Below are 16,400 nucleotides of genomic sequence, written 5' to 3'. Positions count from 1 at the left end.
GTCATAGTCCAGGAGGTCCCTGACCATGGTGGTTTCTGCCAGGATCAGCCTCCGGCGCACCGAGGGAGACTCCGCCACCTGCACGCACAAGGCTGGATTGTGGAGCAGGGGCTCCGCGAGGAGGTCTGCCCCCTCGGAGGCCACAACGGACCTGGTCGCCGAAAACAGCTTCCAGGTCTGGCGGAGGTCCTGGTAGAATTCCGGCAGCTCTGAGAGGTCTCGCGGAAGACCCCTCGGGTGGATAAAGAAGAGCTGCCGGTCGTATCGGAGCCCTCGGAGGCGGCGGAGGAAGGCGCGCGCCAAAGTGCCCCATGCCGGACTACCTGCACTGAAGAGGAGTCTCTGCAGGGCCTGGAGGCGGAAGGTCTGGACCTGGCTGCGCATGCAGACCAGGCCCTGGCCCCCCTCCTCCAGGGAGAGGGACAGGACCCCTGCAGAGACCCAGTGCAGTCCTGGCCAAAAGAACCCCAAAGCTGCCCTCTGGAGCTTGGCCAGGACCTCCGGGGCCGGGCGCAGGGTGTTGAGCCGGTGCCAGAGCATGGACAGGACCAGCTGATTTAGCACCAGCGCCCTCCCGCGAAGGGAGAGACACCGGAGCAGTCCTGTCCATCTCCGCAGCCGCTCACCCACCCTGCCCTCCAAACCTTGCCAGTTTTCCGGCGGAGAAGGATGCGTGGTGGATAAATAGACGCCCAGATAGAGCAGCGGACCCGCGCTCCACCTGATGGCCTGAAGCGCGGGTGGGAGGGAGCCGGCCCGCCACCCATCCCCGACCACCAGGCCAGAGCTCTTGACCCAGTTGACCCGGGCGGAGGAGGCTGCCGAGTAGACGGCTTGGCAAGCCTCCACCCGCGCCAGGTCGCCCGGGTCCTGGACCACGAGGAGCACGTCATCGGCGTACGCCGACAGGACCAGCCGCAGCTCCGGCTCCCGAAGCACCAACCCCGTCAACCTCCTACGGAGGAGACAGAGGAAGGGCTCGATCGCCAGAGCGTACAGCTGGCCCGACAGCGGACACCCCTGACGCACCCCCCGCCCGAAGCTGACCGGCTCGGTCAGGGTCCAGTTGAGCCTGACCAAACACTCCGCGAGGGTGTACAGCACCCGGAGAAAACCCACAAACCGGGGCCCGAAGCCGAAGGCCTGCAGGGTGCCCAGGAGATACCCGTGGTCCATCCTGTCGAACGCCTTCTCCTGGTCCAGGGACAGGAGGGCGAACGACAAGCCGTCCCTACACCCGAGCTCTAAGAGATCCCGGACCAAATACAAGTTATCAAATATACTACGGCCCGGGACGGTGTAGGTCTGGTCGGGATGGATCACGTCCGCCAGCACAGACCGCAGTCGCAGCGAGATGGTTTTCGCTACGATCTTGTAGTCCGTGCTGAGGAGCGAGACGGGACGCCAATTCCGTAGGTCGCGGAGGTCCCCCCTCTTCGGCAGTAAGGCGAGCACCGCTCGCCTGCACGACAGAGGGAGGACCCCGCTCTCCGAGGACTTGGCCCAGACGGTGACGAGGTCTGGGCCGAGGACGTCCCAGAACACGCGGTAGAACTCCACGGTCAGCCCGTCCATGCCCAGGGTTTTGTTGTTGGGCATGAGACGGAGGGCTTCCGAGAACTTGGCCAGAGTGAGAGGCAGCTCCACCCGGTCTCGGTCGCCCGCGTTGACCGTCGGGAGCTCGGTCCAGAGCGCCCTGCAGGCGTCGGCTTCGGTCGGATCCGGGGAGAACAAACTGGCGTAGAAGGCCCTGGGCCTTCCACGCATCTCCGCCGGATCCGTGAGGGGGGTGCCGTCCTCTGCCAGAAGGCAGGTGACGTGCTTTTTTGCCCCCCTCCTTTTCTCCAGGGCATAGAAGAAGCGGGAGCCGCGATCCATCTCCCGAAGGAGGTGGATGCGGGATCGGACAAAAGCGCCCCGGGCCCTGTGATCTTCCAGGGCCCGGAGCTCCTCCCGCTTCTCCCGGTACGCCTCGCGGAGGAGTGGATCCTCGGGGGCGGATGCCAGGCGCCTCTCAAGCTTCAAGACCTCCCGTTCCAACTGCTCTATCGCCGCATCCCTCCGCCGGCTGGCGCCCCGGGAGTAGTCACGGCAGAAGAGCCGGGCGCGCACCTTCCCCACATCCCAACATCGCCGCGCTGAGGGGAAGGCGGGCCGCTGCCCCCGCCAGGCCTGCCAGAACTCCCGGAAGGACGCCACGAAGCCCACGTCCTCCAGCAAGCTATTGTTAAAGTGCCAATAGGCCGGCCCCAGCCTCTCCGAGGTCAGAGAGGCCTTCACGGACGCCAAATGGTGGTCCGTGAACGGGGCCGGCCGGATGCTGGAGGAGTGGGCCCGCGCCAGATGGAATTGTGATAGGTAGATGCGATCCAACCGGGAGTGGCTCGACCGTGTTTTCCCCACCCGGACGAAAGTGAAGGTGGTACTGTCGTCCGGGTGGTGGTCCCGCCAGACGTCCACCAGGGAGTGATGTTCCACGATCTCCCTGAGGACGTCCGCCACGGCCTGGCAGTTCGCGAGTCCTACACGGTCCTGGTCATCGAGGGTGGTGTTGAAGTCCCCGCCCAGGACCAGGCCCTCGCGAGGATCCAGAGTGCCGAGGAAGGGGGCCGCCTGCCGATAAAAGGTGACCTGGTCCGGGCCCGCGTTCGGGGCATAGACGTTGACCAGGTTCAACGTCCACCCCTCCACGCGGGCCCGGACGTGCAGCAGGCGGCCCGGGACAACCTCGGCGGTCCCCAGCACCTCGGGCCGTAGGGCAGGGGAGAACAGGGTGGCCACCCCGGCCGAGCGAGCGCTGAGGTGACTGAAGTACACCCCGTCCCCCCACTCCAGCCGCCAGCCAGCCTCGACGGCTGGAGTCGTGTGGGTCTCCTGCAGGAAAGCCACCGAGCACCCCCCCTCCCGGAGGAAGGAGAGCACCCGGCTCCTGCGGAGACCCGCCCTACAGCCCCGGGCGTTCAGCGTCGCGAAGGTGGTACAAGTCATGTTGAGGGCTGGGGTGGATCCTCGCGGGCAGGCGAGTCGGCGGCCTCACGCAGGCCCCGCAGCAGGCCGCTCCCCGACCCGAAGGTCAGGAGAGCGTCCCGAAACCTGCGGGTCTGACGGTAGGCCGCGTCGTCCTGCCTACTGGTCCCTCTCCCCTCCTGCAACAGGGCTCTAGTGGCCTGGAGGATGGAATGGAAGTCCCCCCAGCGCTGGAGGGCGAGCTGCACCTTTCCTTTTGCCCCGCGGTTATCCGCGAGGAATTGGCGCAGCTCACTCCTCAGCGCCGAGGGGGAGCCAGGATTCTCCTCCGTCCGGGCCCCCGGATGAAGCTCGCGGGCCACGGAGACGGGCAAGCAGGGATCCGATCCCCGACGCGGCGCCGTTACTGCTGGCGCCGCGCTGCCCGCCCCCGACCCCGGCAGGGAAGGAGGCGGCGGAGGGAACAAGGCAGCCCCTAATGGATTGGGGACCGGGGATACGAAAGCGACCCCCGAAGGGCCGCCCGCTGCTAGCGGGAACGTGACGGCCCTCGCGGGGGTGGCACTGGCGGATCTTTGGGAAGGCGATAGGGACGGTTTGGGTGACACAACGGGGACCAGGATGGGAAAAGGGGGGGACAGCAGCGGAGGAGTTACCTCCACGGCAGGGACGGGTATGGTGCCCACTCCAGCAGGCCAGTGGGGAGATTCCAGGGGACCCTGAAGCAGACGCTGGAGGCCTTCATGCACCGGCACCCGCAGGACTGGGATGAGTCCCTGCCCCCCCCGTCTGCACAGGGGGTGCCCCAAGGGTCTGGCTGGTTCCCCCAACCAAGCCAGGGGGCCCTGGGCTTGCTGAGAGAGTTGTGGGGGGGAGGCCTCCCCAGATGGAGAGTCGGGGTGGGGGACGTCCTGGCTTTCCGGGAAAGGCTCGCTGGGCTCGTGGCCCGGCCAGGGAGACGGGGGCAGAGCCCGGGGAAGCGGCAGGGCTGGTGCGACCGTAGAGAGGGGCCCGCGCCGGCCCCTCAAAGCCGTGCAGCCGCCGAACGGGGGGAGCCGGCCCCTGCAGGGCAGCGCCATGGCCGGCCCAAGCCAAGGCACTGCTGTACCCGGCGGGGCCCGAACATCCCCAGGCCACAAGCAGAGGGACCCGCTCGGTTCACTCTCGGCGGGGGGAGAGGTGTGACGGGGGGGGCTGTCTGCTCCGTGACCCGGGGTCCCCCTGCGCTGGGATGGGTGTGGGCTGTGGTGACCCCTACTGGCTGGTGTCTGTAGCACTGCCCAGCGGGGGGGGGCACGTGGGCCATGCCTAGCGACTTCCCACCGGGCCTGGGGAAGGGGTTTGAGCAGAGGAAGGGGGGGCGAGGGGGGCTGAGGGGGGAGCAGAGAGGAAGCCGACTAACAGGACAGGGGGCTCAGGGGCCTGTGAACCCCTCCCCCCACGGGAACGAGGCTGTCGGCCCGTCCCCCGATGGCTCCGTGGCCCCGCGCGGCGCTGTGTCTGGGAGCAGCAATGGACCCTCCTTGCTCGACTGGCCGGGGGTCCCGTCTGGCTGCGGACGGGGTGCAGGGTCGGGGTCACAGCCAGGCCGGCACCCTGCCGCTGCCCCTCTCCCCACAGCCAGGCACCCTCCTCCCTGGGCGAGGCTGGCGGCTCCGGGCCACACGGGCAGGGTGTTGCCAGCAGCCGGTGAGTCAAGTCCTGACAGCAGCAGGGCCCGTCCCACCCCACACAGAGCTGGCCGTGGGCGCGGAGGGAGCAGGACGCGCTGCGCTCCCGGAGAAGGCTGCGAACTGCCCAGGTAAGGGGTCTGGTGGGGCGAGGCCGATGGGGCAGCCTGGCAGCACCACCCCGAGGGGATGGGGCCGTGCCGGGCCAGCCAGACACCCAAGGCTGCAGCGCCCCTGCCCCCCGGCACGGGGCTGGGGAAGTTAGGGCTGTCCCAGCGCGGCGCTCTGAATCGCTGCATCCGACCTGCCGAAGTCCCGGAGGGTCTGGCCACCGGGCGCTGGAGCTGGTGCTGGAGGGTGCATGGCCCCGAAGGGAGATGGCTCCCAGTGGTGCGGGGAGCCAGGGGAAAGGCCCCGGCAGCAGCACCTTCCTCCGTGCGGCCTGCTGCCAAGCTGCCTGTTCTGGGTGGGCAGCCGGGGCAGAGAGACGCGAGGTCCTGGCTGAATCCAGTGATCTCAGCGCCAATGCCCGTCCTGTGCAACCGAATCCCAGGCTGGGCCCAGCGGTGTCTGGGCCCCTCCTGCCCCAGGCTCGCCGGCCCAGGGCGGGGGCCGCAGCGGACGCGAGCTGCTCCCTTGGAGGGCTCCGCGGGGCAGGGCTGCCGGGGATCGCGGCTGGGCATGGCAGGGGCTGGCATGCGGCCCGCAGGTGCGCGGGGAGGGGCTGCCGGAGAGATGCCATCGCACGGGGGCAGTGAGGGAGGGGGACCACCCGGCTGCTCCCTTCCCCCGCTCAGCCACCGGGCCGAGGCTCCGCTCTCCGGAGAGCTCTGCCAGGGCCGGCGGCTTTGGAGGGAGCCTGAGCAGGAGTCTGGGGGCGGCACCAGGCTGCTAACCACCCCGGCCGGTAATTCCTGCCCCGCGTCCCATGGGAAGGGCTGGGAGCGCCTGGCTGGGGCAAGTCCCAGCTGGCTGGGCCTGGGGCATGGGGTGTGGGCCCGGGGGGGGGGGGGCAGGGCCCAGGGAAAGAGGTCCCAGCCCCCACCAGGTTGTCCTCAACCCTCACAGCCCCCTGGGTGTGTTATAACCCATCCCCCACCTCCCCTCGGACACCCCAGTGCTCCCTGTGCCCCCCCAGCCCCCCTCACACAGGGGAGAGGTGATAACCCATCCCCCACCTCCCCTCAGACACCCCAGTGCTCCCTGTGCCCCCCCAGCCCCCCTTACGCAGGGGAGAGGTGATAACCCATCCCCCACCTCCCCTCGGACACCCCAGTGCTCCCTGTGCCCCCCCAGCCCCCCTCACACAGGGGAGAGGTGATAACCCATCCCCCCCTCCCCTCACACACCCCAGTGCTCCCTGTGCCCCCCAGCCCCCCTTACACAGGGGAGAGGTGATAACCCATCCCCCACCTCCCCTCAGACACCCCAGTGCTCCCTGTGCCCCCCCAGCCCCCCTCACACAGGGGAGAGGTGATAACCCATCCCCCACCTCCCCTCGGACACCCCAGTGCTCCCTGTGCCCCCCCAGCCCCCCTTACACAGGGGAGAGGTTATAACCCATCCCCCACCTCCCCTCAGACACCCCAGTGCTCCCTGTGCCCCCCAGTCCCCTTACACAGGGGAGAGGTTATAACCCATCCCCCACCTCCCCTCACACACCCCAGTGCTCCCTGTGCCCCCCAGCCCCCCTTACACAGGGGAGAGGTGATAACCCATCCCCCCTCCCCTCAGACACCCCAGTGCTCCCTGTGCCCCCCAGCCCCCTTACACAGGGGAGAGGTGATAACCCATCCCCCACCTCCCCTCAGACACCCCAGTGCTCCCTGTGCACCCCCAGCCCCCCTTACACAGGGGAGAGGTGATAACCCATCCCCCACCTCCCCTCACTGTTCCCTGTGCCCCCCCAGCCCTCCGTTGCATTATTAATGTGGCTCTGTTTTTGCACAAGAGGGTTTTGCACAAGAGCCGCTCTTCCACATTTTTTTCCGGAAGAACGGCTCTTGTGCCAGAGGGGGTTTTGCACAACAGGGAGCTGTGTAGTCGGCTCCTTTTTGTGCAAAAGCCTCTTGCGCAAACACGGAGTCTCCTTCATTATGCAAATGAGGCATGGCGAAATGCCACGCTTAGCCTCATTTGCATAGGACTTTTGGCAAGAGAGGGGCAGTGTAGCCGCAGCCTAAATGTTTAAAGAAAGAAACCGACCAGGCTGGGCTGGGCTGAGCAGGAGCCGTCGGGGGGAGGGTCCCTCCGGCGTCCTGCCCGGGGAGGGTGGCGTGGTGGTTCGGGCCTGGGCCGGAGCTGCCGCCCTCGTGCTCGCGGAGGCAGCCAGCCCCGGGTGACCCTCGGCCCCTTCTCCCCGGCAGCGAGGGATGGCGCTGGCCAGCATTGCGCTGTGCGACGTGGGGCGGGCCGAGCCGGGCCAGGCGGCACTGCAGGCCCCCTTGCCGCCCGGCCGCAACGCCATCGTGGTGTACGAGCACGCCGGCTTCGAGGGGCTGAGCCGCGAGTTCACGTCCGACGTGCCCGACCTGCACGAGGTGGATTTCGGCGACTGCATCTGCTCGCTGCGGGTGGTGGGGCAGCCCTGGATCGCCTACACGGCCCCCAAGTACGAGGGCGACGCCTACGCCTTCGAGGAGGGCGACTACCAAGCAGTGGCCAAGAGCAAGACCTTCTCGTCCCTGCGGCTGGTGCACCACGACCTGGCCGACCCCCAGATCACCCTGTACGAGCGCCCCCACTGCGCCGGCCAGAGCAAGGTGGTGACGGAGGAGACCAACCTCACCTACGGCTACTTCAACGACCGGGTCTCCTCGCACGTGGTGCAGCGGGGCGTGTGGCTGCTGTACAAGCACCCGGACCGCGGGGGCTGGTACCACATCGCCTGGCCGGGCGAGCGCCTGCCCGACTACAAGCTGGAGCTGGCCTTCCACAACAGCCTGTCCCACCTGCGCCCGCTGCTGCCCGGGCGCCCCAGCGTCACGGCCCGCCTGCTGTGGGAGCAGCGCCGGGTGGAGGACGAGCGGGACGTGCTGATCGACGAGATCGTGGGGGTGAACGCCACGGACCTGGAGCAGAGCTTCACCACCGGCAGCAGCCGGGAGTACATCACCACCACGCTGCAGAGCTTCCGGTTCAGCAACGCCACCAGCCTGCGGGTCGGGCTCTCCTTCTCGCTGGCCGTGGAGGCCGCCAACGTCTTCACGGTGGAGAAGGGGCGGAGCGAGTCCAGCACCCGGCGGGAGCGGGTGGAGGTGGTCCTGCCCGCCAAGATCCCGCCTCGCACCGAGCTGACCATCCACGTGGTGCGCAAGGAGGCCACCATCTCGGTGCCGGTGGAGCTCACCATCCAGCAGAACGAGCGCACCACGACGGAGCCGGGGGAGTACCGCTGTGTGTCGGGGCACACCGTCAGCACCAAGTACACCATGAAACCCGCCCCTCCCCCGCCCCCCGCGCCCTGAGCCACTCCCTGCTGGCCCCGGCACTGGGGGGGCGTAAGAGCTCTTGGGGGTGAGGGGCAGGTGAGTGGCACAGGCGCTGCCGATGGGGCCCGGCTTGGTGCTGATCCCGAGGGCGCTTTGCAGCCCCCGGCGGCGGTTGCTCGCCGTCCCCGTCACGCTGCCTTCTCCTCCAGCGGCTGGCTGGGGTCGGGGTCCTGCCCAGCCCTTGGCAGGGTGGCCTGCGGAGAAGCGGTTTTGCCAGCGTGGCTGGGCCCTTTCCCTGGGTTACCCCGAGACCGCACTGCAGGCATGGGCCCACACGCTGCTCCTGTGGCCCACGGTGGGGCTGGGCAGTGTCAGGCACCCCAGTGCTCCCTGTGCCCCCCAGCCTCCTTACACAGGGGAGAGGTGATAACCCCTCCCCCACCTCCCCTCAGACACCCCAGTGCTCCCTGTGCCCCCCAGCCCCCCTCTTACACAGGGGAGAGGTGATAACCCATCCCCCACCTCCCCTCAGACACCCCAGTGCTCCCTGTGCCCTCCAGCCCCCCTCTTACACAGGGGAGAGGTGATAACCCCTCCCCCACCTCCCCTCAGACACCCCAGTGCTCCCTGTGCCCCCCAGCCCCCCTCACACAGGGGAGAGGTGATAACCCATCCCCCACCTCCCCTCAGACACCCCAGTGCTCCCTGTGCCCCCCCAGCCCCACCTCACACAGGGGAGAGGTTATAACCCATCCCCCACCTCCCCTCAGACACCCCAGTGCTCCCTGTGCCCCCCCAGCCCCACCTCACACAGGGGAGAGGTTATAACCCATCCCCCACCTCCCCTCAGACACCCCAGTGCTCCCTGTGCCCCCCAGCCCCACCTCACACAGGGGAGAGGTTATAACCCATCCCCCACCTCCCCTCAGACACCCCAGTGCTCCCTGTGCCCCCCCAGCACCGCCTCACACAGGGGAGAGGTTCTAACCCATCCCCTGTTGTACCAAATAGAAGCAAGCAGGATCTTATGAGGGGGATAAGGCAAAAAGCCACATTTATTGTAAAAATAATAAAGAATAAAGAAAAGATAGAAGCAAACAACATTGTTTAACTACTTAACCCTTATACATAGAAACATTCATTCAGGTTCTGTGTATAGTTCCCAGCCTGGAAGTTGCTTGTGACTGAATACTGGCCAGGTATTCTGTACACAAGTGATGGGAGTGGGGAGCGAAGTCCTGATCAGATGCGCATCTGAAGCTCCTGGTGGGCTGGCAGCAGAACCTTGGACTCTGATTCCATAGTCTTTTAGTCCAGTTCTTATAGGAATTTCTTCCTGTGCCAGTCTATGGGAATTGCTGCATCATGCTGATGTCCAGGGTGGCTGCCAGGTGCTCGTCAGTGATCTCACCGGGTGGATCTCCAGTACTTGGTTTTCTCCACTTGACACCTTTTGGTTGCACTGGCACCTGACACCTTCTTCAGCCCTTTGTTGCTGCATTCTCAGGCTGGCACCTCTCAGAACCATTCATTCATCATCCAAGCACTCTCTCTCTCTCTCTCTCTCTTACGTACATTCCCTAATTAATGTTTCCCAGACAATATTTTTGTATAATAATAACTTTACATATCTCAGAGTTGGAGTTAGAAAAGTTTCTGGGTGGTTTTGCTTAAAACATTCTCCGAGTGCTGAGTGAAGTGACAATGTTTTAAAGAGAACAGGCTCAATTAAGTAACAAAGCCCTTGGTCAATTACAGGGCTTGGCTCCCAGAGCAGAGTTGGTGGCTTGACAATGCATCCTTACAATGTATCTCTGCAATGTCACTTCAAGCAGCCCCTTGCACAAGCTTGAGCATGCCCTGGGGCAGAGGGGGGGCTGTTTCTGGCTACATAGGATTATATTCTTAACAGTTCTAAGTTCCATGACCTAATACGTTATATTCTAAAGGGGCAATAATAAGAATAATAAATCTAAACATTTAACAATCTTAACTAATAATAATAATAAGAAGAAGAATTAATAATAAATCTAAACACTTTAAGTTGTGGGGAACAAATTATGGGGAGTCACTTCCATTTGGGGGAATCACATTTTTAATACATTGATATGTTATCCCTACACCCCCACCTCCCCTCAGACACCCCAGTGTTCCCTGTGCCCCAGCCAGGAGGGGGAAGGGCTGTCCCTGGGGCCGAGGGGCAGGAGGGGGAAGGGCTGTCCCTGGGGCCGAGGGGCAGGAGGGAGAAGGGCCGAGGGGCAGAAGGGGGAAGGGCCGAGGGGCAGGAGGGAGAAGGGCCGAGGGGCAGGAGAGGGAAGGGCCGAGGGGCAGGAGGGGGAAGGGCTGTCCCTGGGGCCGAGGGGCAGGAGGGGGAAGGGCCGAGGGGCAGAAGGGGGAAGGGCCGAGGGGCAGGAGGGGGAAGGGCCGAGGGGCAGGAGGGAGAAGGGCTGTCCCTGGGGCTGAGGGGCAGGAGGGGGAAGGGCTGTCCCTGGGGCTGAGGGGCAGGAGGGAGAAGGGCCGAGGGGCAGGAGGGGGAAGGGCCGAGGGGCAGGAGGGGGAAGGGCTGTCCCTGGGGCCGAGGGGCAGGAGGGGGAAGGGCCGAGGGGCAGGAGGGGGAAGGGCTGTCCCTGGGGCCGAGGGGCAGGAGGGGGAAGGGCCGAGGGGCAGGAGGGGAAAGGGCTGTCCCTGGGGCCGAGGGGCAGGAGGGGGAAGGGCCGAGGGGCAGGAGGGAGAAGGGCCGAGGGGCAGGAGGGGGAAGGGCTGTCCCTGGGGCCGAGGGGCAGGAGGGGGAAGGGCCAAGGGGCAGGAGGGGGAAGGGCCGAGGGGCAGGAGGGGGAAGGGCCGAGGGGCAGGAGGGGGAAGGGCTGTCCCTGGGGCTGAGGGGCAGGAGGGGGAAGGGCCGAGGGGCAGGAGGGAGAAGGGCCGAGGGGCAGGAGGGGGAAGGGCTGTCCCTGGGGCCGAGGGACAGGAGGGAGAAGGGCCGAGGGGCAGGAGGAGAAAGGGCCGAGGGGCAGGAGGAGAAAGGGCCGAGGGGCAGGAGGGGGAAGGGCTGTCCCTGGGGTTGAGGGGCAGGAGGGGGAAGGGCCGAGGGGCAGGAGGGGGAAGGGCTGTCCCTGGGGCTGAGGGGCAGGAGGGAGAAGGGCCGAGGGGCAGGAGGGGGAAGGGCCGAGGGGCAGGAGGGGGAAGGGCTGTCCCTGGGGCCGAGGAGCAGGAGGGGGAAGGGCCGAGGGGCAGGAGGGGGAAGGGCCGAGGGGCAGGAGGGGGAAGGGCTGTCCCTGGGGCTGAGGGGCAGGAGGGGGAAGGGCCGAGGGGCAGGAGGGGGAAGGGCTGTCCCTGGGGCCGAGGGGCAGGAGGGGGAAGGGCCGAGGGGCAGGAGGAGAAAGGGCTGAGGGGCAGGAGGGGGAAGGGCTGTCCCCGCGGCCGAGGGGCAGGAGGGAGAAGGGCCGAGGGGCAGGAGGGGGAAGGGCCGAGGGGCAGGAGGGGGAAGGGCTGTCCCTGGGGCCGAGGAGCAGGAGGGGGAAGGGCCGAGGGGCAGGAGGGGGAAGGGCCGAGGGGCAGGAGGGGGAAGGGCTGTCCCCGCGGCCGAGGGGCGGCAGAGTCTGGGGCATTTGGCTTGTCCCTGGGTTATGCCACTGGCCGAGGCAGGGGCCTGATGGGACACAGGGGAGGTCTTAGTCCTCCCGGGCCAGGGAGAGTGGCCAGCAGCTGGCACCAGGGCACCAGGGCCCCGGTCTGCCAGCTATGCCAGCCTGTGCTTCTCCCACAGCGCGCTCTGGGCTTTCCCAGGCAGCCCCGGCCCGTGGCGCAGCCTCCGTGTGCTCCTCTCCCCACCCCCCTCCCCGCGCAGCCCATTTCTCCTGGCCCCGGGTGCACAGGGCAGCTCTCTTGGCTGAGGGCTGCACACAGGCGCGTGCATGCTCCGAGCGGGGGCCCGGCTCAGCTGCCCGTCACGGTGCCCGGGCAGCAGCCTGCGCAGGACGTCCCGCCCGTGCTCTCGCCATGGGCGCAGGGACCGAGAGCCAGCGACGCCAGGGACTGTCCGCAAAGGGCCTTCTCTCAGCAGCATTGCCTCCCCCCAGGCTTGCTGGCATGGTCTGTGCTAGGGGAGCCCCGCGGCTCTAGCCATTGGCCTGCGGGGGCTGCGGCAGCCCCAGGTAGCTGGAGCCAGCCCCGGCCCTGCACCGCTCGTCTTCAGCCTCCTCTTGACGTAGCTGGTCGGCGCCCTGCTGGCAGCGGAAGCAGAAGTCCCAGAAATGCTGGGGCTGGGGCGGAGGCGGAGAGAGACCCGCCCAGACACTGCAGCTCTTTGTGGCTCCTGGCCACGCTGCGGCTGCCCGGCCCGTGCATGTGCTGCAGACACTGATGCAGCCAGCCCCAGCCAGAGTCGGTGCCACTGCGCAGACAACGGCAGCTCCCTCCTCTGCGGCCGTGGCAGGGGAGCCCAGCCGAGCTGAGCAACGGGTGATGCTGTTCTTTGCCAGGCGGGAGGTTCTGGTCCAAGGGCGTTTGGCTGCCCAGCTCTCCCTTCCGAGAATGCCCAGACCCCACCCCGGGAGCATCAGCCCGAGGGGCCCTCAGCGCCACGCCCTGGGGCCCGGGTTTACATGCTGCCCGGGGGCGCAAACCGAGTGGCCAGGAAGCCTGCAGAGAATCTGCCTTTGCCCAGGAACTTGGGCGATGTGCCCACTGGCTGGGGTGAGGGAGCTGGGGCAACCAGGTGCAATTGCCTGCTCCAGGCGGGCACACACAGGCCGCCCCCTGCCCTGGTGCACTCACTCAAATGCTGCGCCTCATTTCCACTCTGCCCCGGACACTCGCCTGCAGGGGGCCGCGCTGGGGCGTGGGCCGGGGTCACCGCGTGCAGGACAAGAGTAGGTGGGTGTAGACGGGGCAGCAGGGGGCCAGGCCAAGCACCAGCCCCTGGCGGGTGAGTCTGGGGAGGTCCCTAGAGCAAGGGGTGGCGCTGGAGGGGGCTGTAACGTGTGTGCGCGTGCGGGGGGCTGCCCCACAGGGGATGGGGCTTCCGGGGCAGGACTCCTGAGAGAGGCACGTAGGGACTGGCCCAGGCCCCTGTCCCGACCTTAGGGGGACGATGCAACCAGCTGTCAGATAACACCTCTGCCCGGAAGCAGGACAAAGGAGGGGTGGGGCGGTCTGGAACCAGTTGCTGGGTGTGTGGGTTAGTTTTGGGCAGGCTCAGGGCTAAGGGGCCAGGCAGGGCTCCAGGCTCCCTGATCCCAGGGTCAGCGGTTCTCAACTCGTTTCAGTCCACGGACCACCAGGCCAATCAAAAAGGTTTCGTGGCCCAGCTCCAGCAGCCGTCGCACAGGCCGAACGGCCCAGCAGCCAGTCAGCGACCCTGGCGCTCAGCCCCCGACGGACGTGGCGGGCAAGACAACGCGGTGGCGCCCGAGGGGACGCTATGGGCGACGCGCCGCGCGCGTGGAGCAGCCTGACGGCGGCGCCGGCTCACGCCGTGACTCTGGGCAGCGTCCCATGGCCCAGCGAGAACCCCGGCCGGGGGGTTGTGCTGCCAGCTCCTGGCTCCTGAGTCGGAGCTGGTCCTGGTCGGCCAGTCACCCACCACCTCTGCCGGGGGGCCTAGAGCAGAGGGGCGGGGACCATGGGGGGGGAGAAGCCTGGGGGCGCTAGAGGGGCTGGGGGGCAGAGCAGAGGGGCGGGGACCATGGGGGGGAGAAGCCTGGGGGCGCTAGAGGGGCTGGGGGGCAGAGCAGAGGGGCGGGGGCCATGGGGGGGAGAAGCCTGGGGGCGCTAGAGGGGCTGGGGGGCAGAGCAGAGGGGCGGGGGCCATGGGGGGGAGAAGCCTGGGGGCGCTAGAGGGGCCGCGGGGGCAGAGCAGAGGGGCGGGGGCCATGGGGAGGAGAAGCCCGGGGCGCTAGAGGGACCGGGGGGGCAGAGCAGAGGGGCGGGGGCCATGGGGAGGAGAAGCCCGGGGGCGCTAGAGGGGCCGGGGGTGCAGAGCAGAGGGGCGGGGCCATGGGGGGGAGAAGCCTGGGGGCGCTAGAGGGGCCGGGGGGGCAGAGCAGAGGGGCGGGGGCCATGGGGAGGAGAAGCCTGGGGGCGCTAGAGGGGCTGGGGGGCCTAGAGCAGAGGGGCGGGGGCCATGGGGAGGAGAAGCCTGGGGGCGCTAGAGGGGCTGGGGGGCCTAGAGCAGAGGGGCGGGGGCCATGGGGGGGAGAAGCCTGGGGGCGCTAGAGGGGCCGGGGGGGCAGAGCAGAGGGGCGGGGCCATGGGGGGGAGAAGCCTGGGGGCGCTAGAGGGGCCGGGGAGGCAGAGCAGAGGGGCGGGGGCCATGGGGAGGAGAAGCCTGGGGGCGCTAGAGGGGCTGGGGGGCCTAGAGCAGAGGGGCGGGGGCCATTGGGGGGGAGAAGCCTGGGGGCGCTAGACGGGCCGGGGAGGCAGAGCAGAGGGGCGGGGCCATGGGGGGGAGAAGCCTGGGGGCGCTAGAGGGGCCGGGGGGGCAGAGCAGAGGGGCGGGGCCATGGGGGGGAGAAGCCTGGGGGCGCTAGAGGGGCTGGGGGGCCTAGAGCAGAGGGGCGGGGCCATGGGGGGGAGAAGCCTGGGGGCGCTAGAGGGCCGGGGAGGCAGAGCAGAGGGGCGGAGGCCATGGGGGGGAGAAGCCTGGGGGCGCTAGAGGGGCCGGGGAGGCAGAGCAGAGGGGCGGGGCCATGGGGGGGAGAAGCCTGGGGGCGCTAGAGGGACCGGGGGGGCAGAGCAGAGGGGCGGGGCCATGGGGGGGAGAAGCCTGGGGGCGCTAGAGGGGCCGGGGAGGCAGAGCAGAGGGGCGGGGCCATGGGGGGGAGAAGCCTGGGGGCGCTAGAGGGGCCGGGGGGGCAGAGCAGAGGGGCGGGGCCATGGGGGGGAGAAGCCTGGGGGCGCTAGAGGGGCCGGGGGGGCAGAGCAGAGGGGCGGGGCCATGGGGGGGAGAAGCCTGGGGGCGCTAGAGGGGCCGGGGGGGCAGAGCAGAGGGGCGGGGCCATGGGGGGGAGAAGCCCGGGGGCGCTAGAGGGGCGGGGGGGCAGAGCAGAGGGGCGGGGCCATGGGGAGGAGAAGCCCGGGGGCGCTAGAGGGGCCGGGGGGGCAGAGCAGAGGGGCGGGGCCATGGGGAGGAGAAGCCTGGGGGCGCTAGAGGGGCCGGGGGGGCAGAGCAGAGGGGCGGGGCCATGGGGAGGAGAAGCCTGGGGGCGCTAGAGGGGCGGGGGGGCAGAGCAGAGGGGCGGGGGCCATGGGGAGGAGAAGCCTGGGGGCGCTAGAGGGGCCGGGGGGGGCAGAGCAGAGGGGCGGGGCCATGGGGGGGAGAAGCCTGGGGGCGCTAGAGGGGCTGGGGGGCAGAGCAGAGGGGCGGGGCCATGGGGGGGGGAGAAGCCCGGGGGCGCTCGAGGGGCGGGGGGGCAGAGCAGAGGGGCGGGGCCATGGGGAGGAGAAGCCTGGGGGCGCTAGAGGGGCGGGGGGGAAGAGCAGAGGGGCGGGGGCCATGGGGAGGAGAAGCCTGGGGGCGCTAGAGGGGCCGGGGGGGGGCAGAGCAGAGGGGCGGGGCCATGGGGGGGAGAAGCCTGGGGGCGCTAGAGGGGCTGGGGGGCCTAGAGCAGAGGGGCGGGGGCCATTGGGGGGGAGAAGCCTGGGGGCGCTAGAGGGGCCGGGGGGGCAGAGCAGAGGGGCGGGGCCATGGGGGGGAGAAGCCTGGGGGCGCTAGAGGGGCCGGGGAGGCAGAGCAGAGGGGCGGGGCCATGGGGGGGAGAAGCCTGGGGGCGCTAGAGGGGCGGGGAGGCAGAGCAGAGGGGCGGGGCCATGGGGGGGAGAAGCCTGGGGGCGCTAGAGGGGCCGGGGAGGCAGAGCAGAGGGGCGGGGCCATGGGGGGGAGAAGCCTGGGGGCGCTAGAGGGGCCGGGGGGGCAGAGCAGAGGGGCGGGGCCATGGGGGGGAGAAGCCTGGGGGCGCTAGAGGGGCCGGGGAGGCAGAGCAGAGGGGCGGGGCCATGGGGGGGAGAAGCCTGGGGGCGCTAGAGGGGCGGGGGGGCAGAGCAGAGGGGCGGGGCCATGGGGGGGAGAAGCCTGGGGGCGCTAGAGGAGCCGGGGGGGCAGAGCAGAGGGGCGGGGCCATGGGGGGGAGAAGCCTGGGGGCGCTAGAGGGGCCGGGGGGGCAGAGCAGAGGGGCGGGGCCATGGGGGGGAGAAGCCTGGGGGCGCTAGAGGGGCGGGGGGGCAGAGCAGAGGGGCGGGGTCATGGGGGGGAGAAGCCTGGGGGCGCTAGAGGGGCCGGGGGGGCAGAGCAGAGGGGCGGGGGCCATGGGGAGGAGAAGCCTGGGGGCGCTAG

The 16,400-nt window shown here is 68.8% G+C and overlaps 1 protein-coding gene across 1 annotated transcript; it reads left to right on the top strand.

The window, feature by feature from the left end:
- The first annotated feature begins 3,337 nt into the window (after nt 1-3,337).
- On the top strand, nt 3,338-8,754 carry LOC149523824 (epidermal differentiation-specific protein-like). The gene is made up of 2 exons (XM_089781295.1): nt 3,338-4,768; nt 7,004-8,754. The coding sequence occupies exon 2, from the start codon at nt 7,010-7,012 to the stop codon at nt 8,102-8,104; it is 1,095 nt and encodes a 364-aa protein (XP_089637421.1). The 5' UTR covers nt 3,338-4,768; nt 7,004-7,009; the 3' UTR covers nt 8,105-8,754.
- Nucleotides 8,755-16,400: the final 7,646 nt, after the last annotated feature.

This window comes from Pelodiscus sinensis, chromosome 11 (assembly GCF_052426305.1).
Source record: "Pelodiscus sinensis isolate ZL-2025 chromosome 11, ASM5242630v1, whole genome shotgun sequence".
NCBI classification, from domain to species: Eukaryota; Metazoa; Chordata; order Testudines; family Trionychidae; genus Pelodiscus; species Pelodiscus sinensis.
Note: the sequence above shows the minus strand (reverse complement) of the source record. Positions and strands in the feature narration are given on the sequence as shown.

Coding starts and splice junctions, on each gene's coding strand:
- LOC149523824 (XM_089781295.1), top strand. CDS start 7,010: ATGGCGCTGGCCAGCATTGCGCTGTGCGACGTGGGGCGGGCCGAGCCG.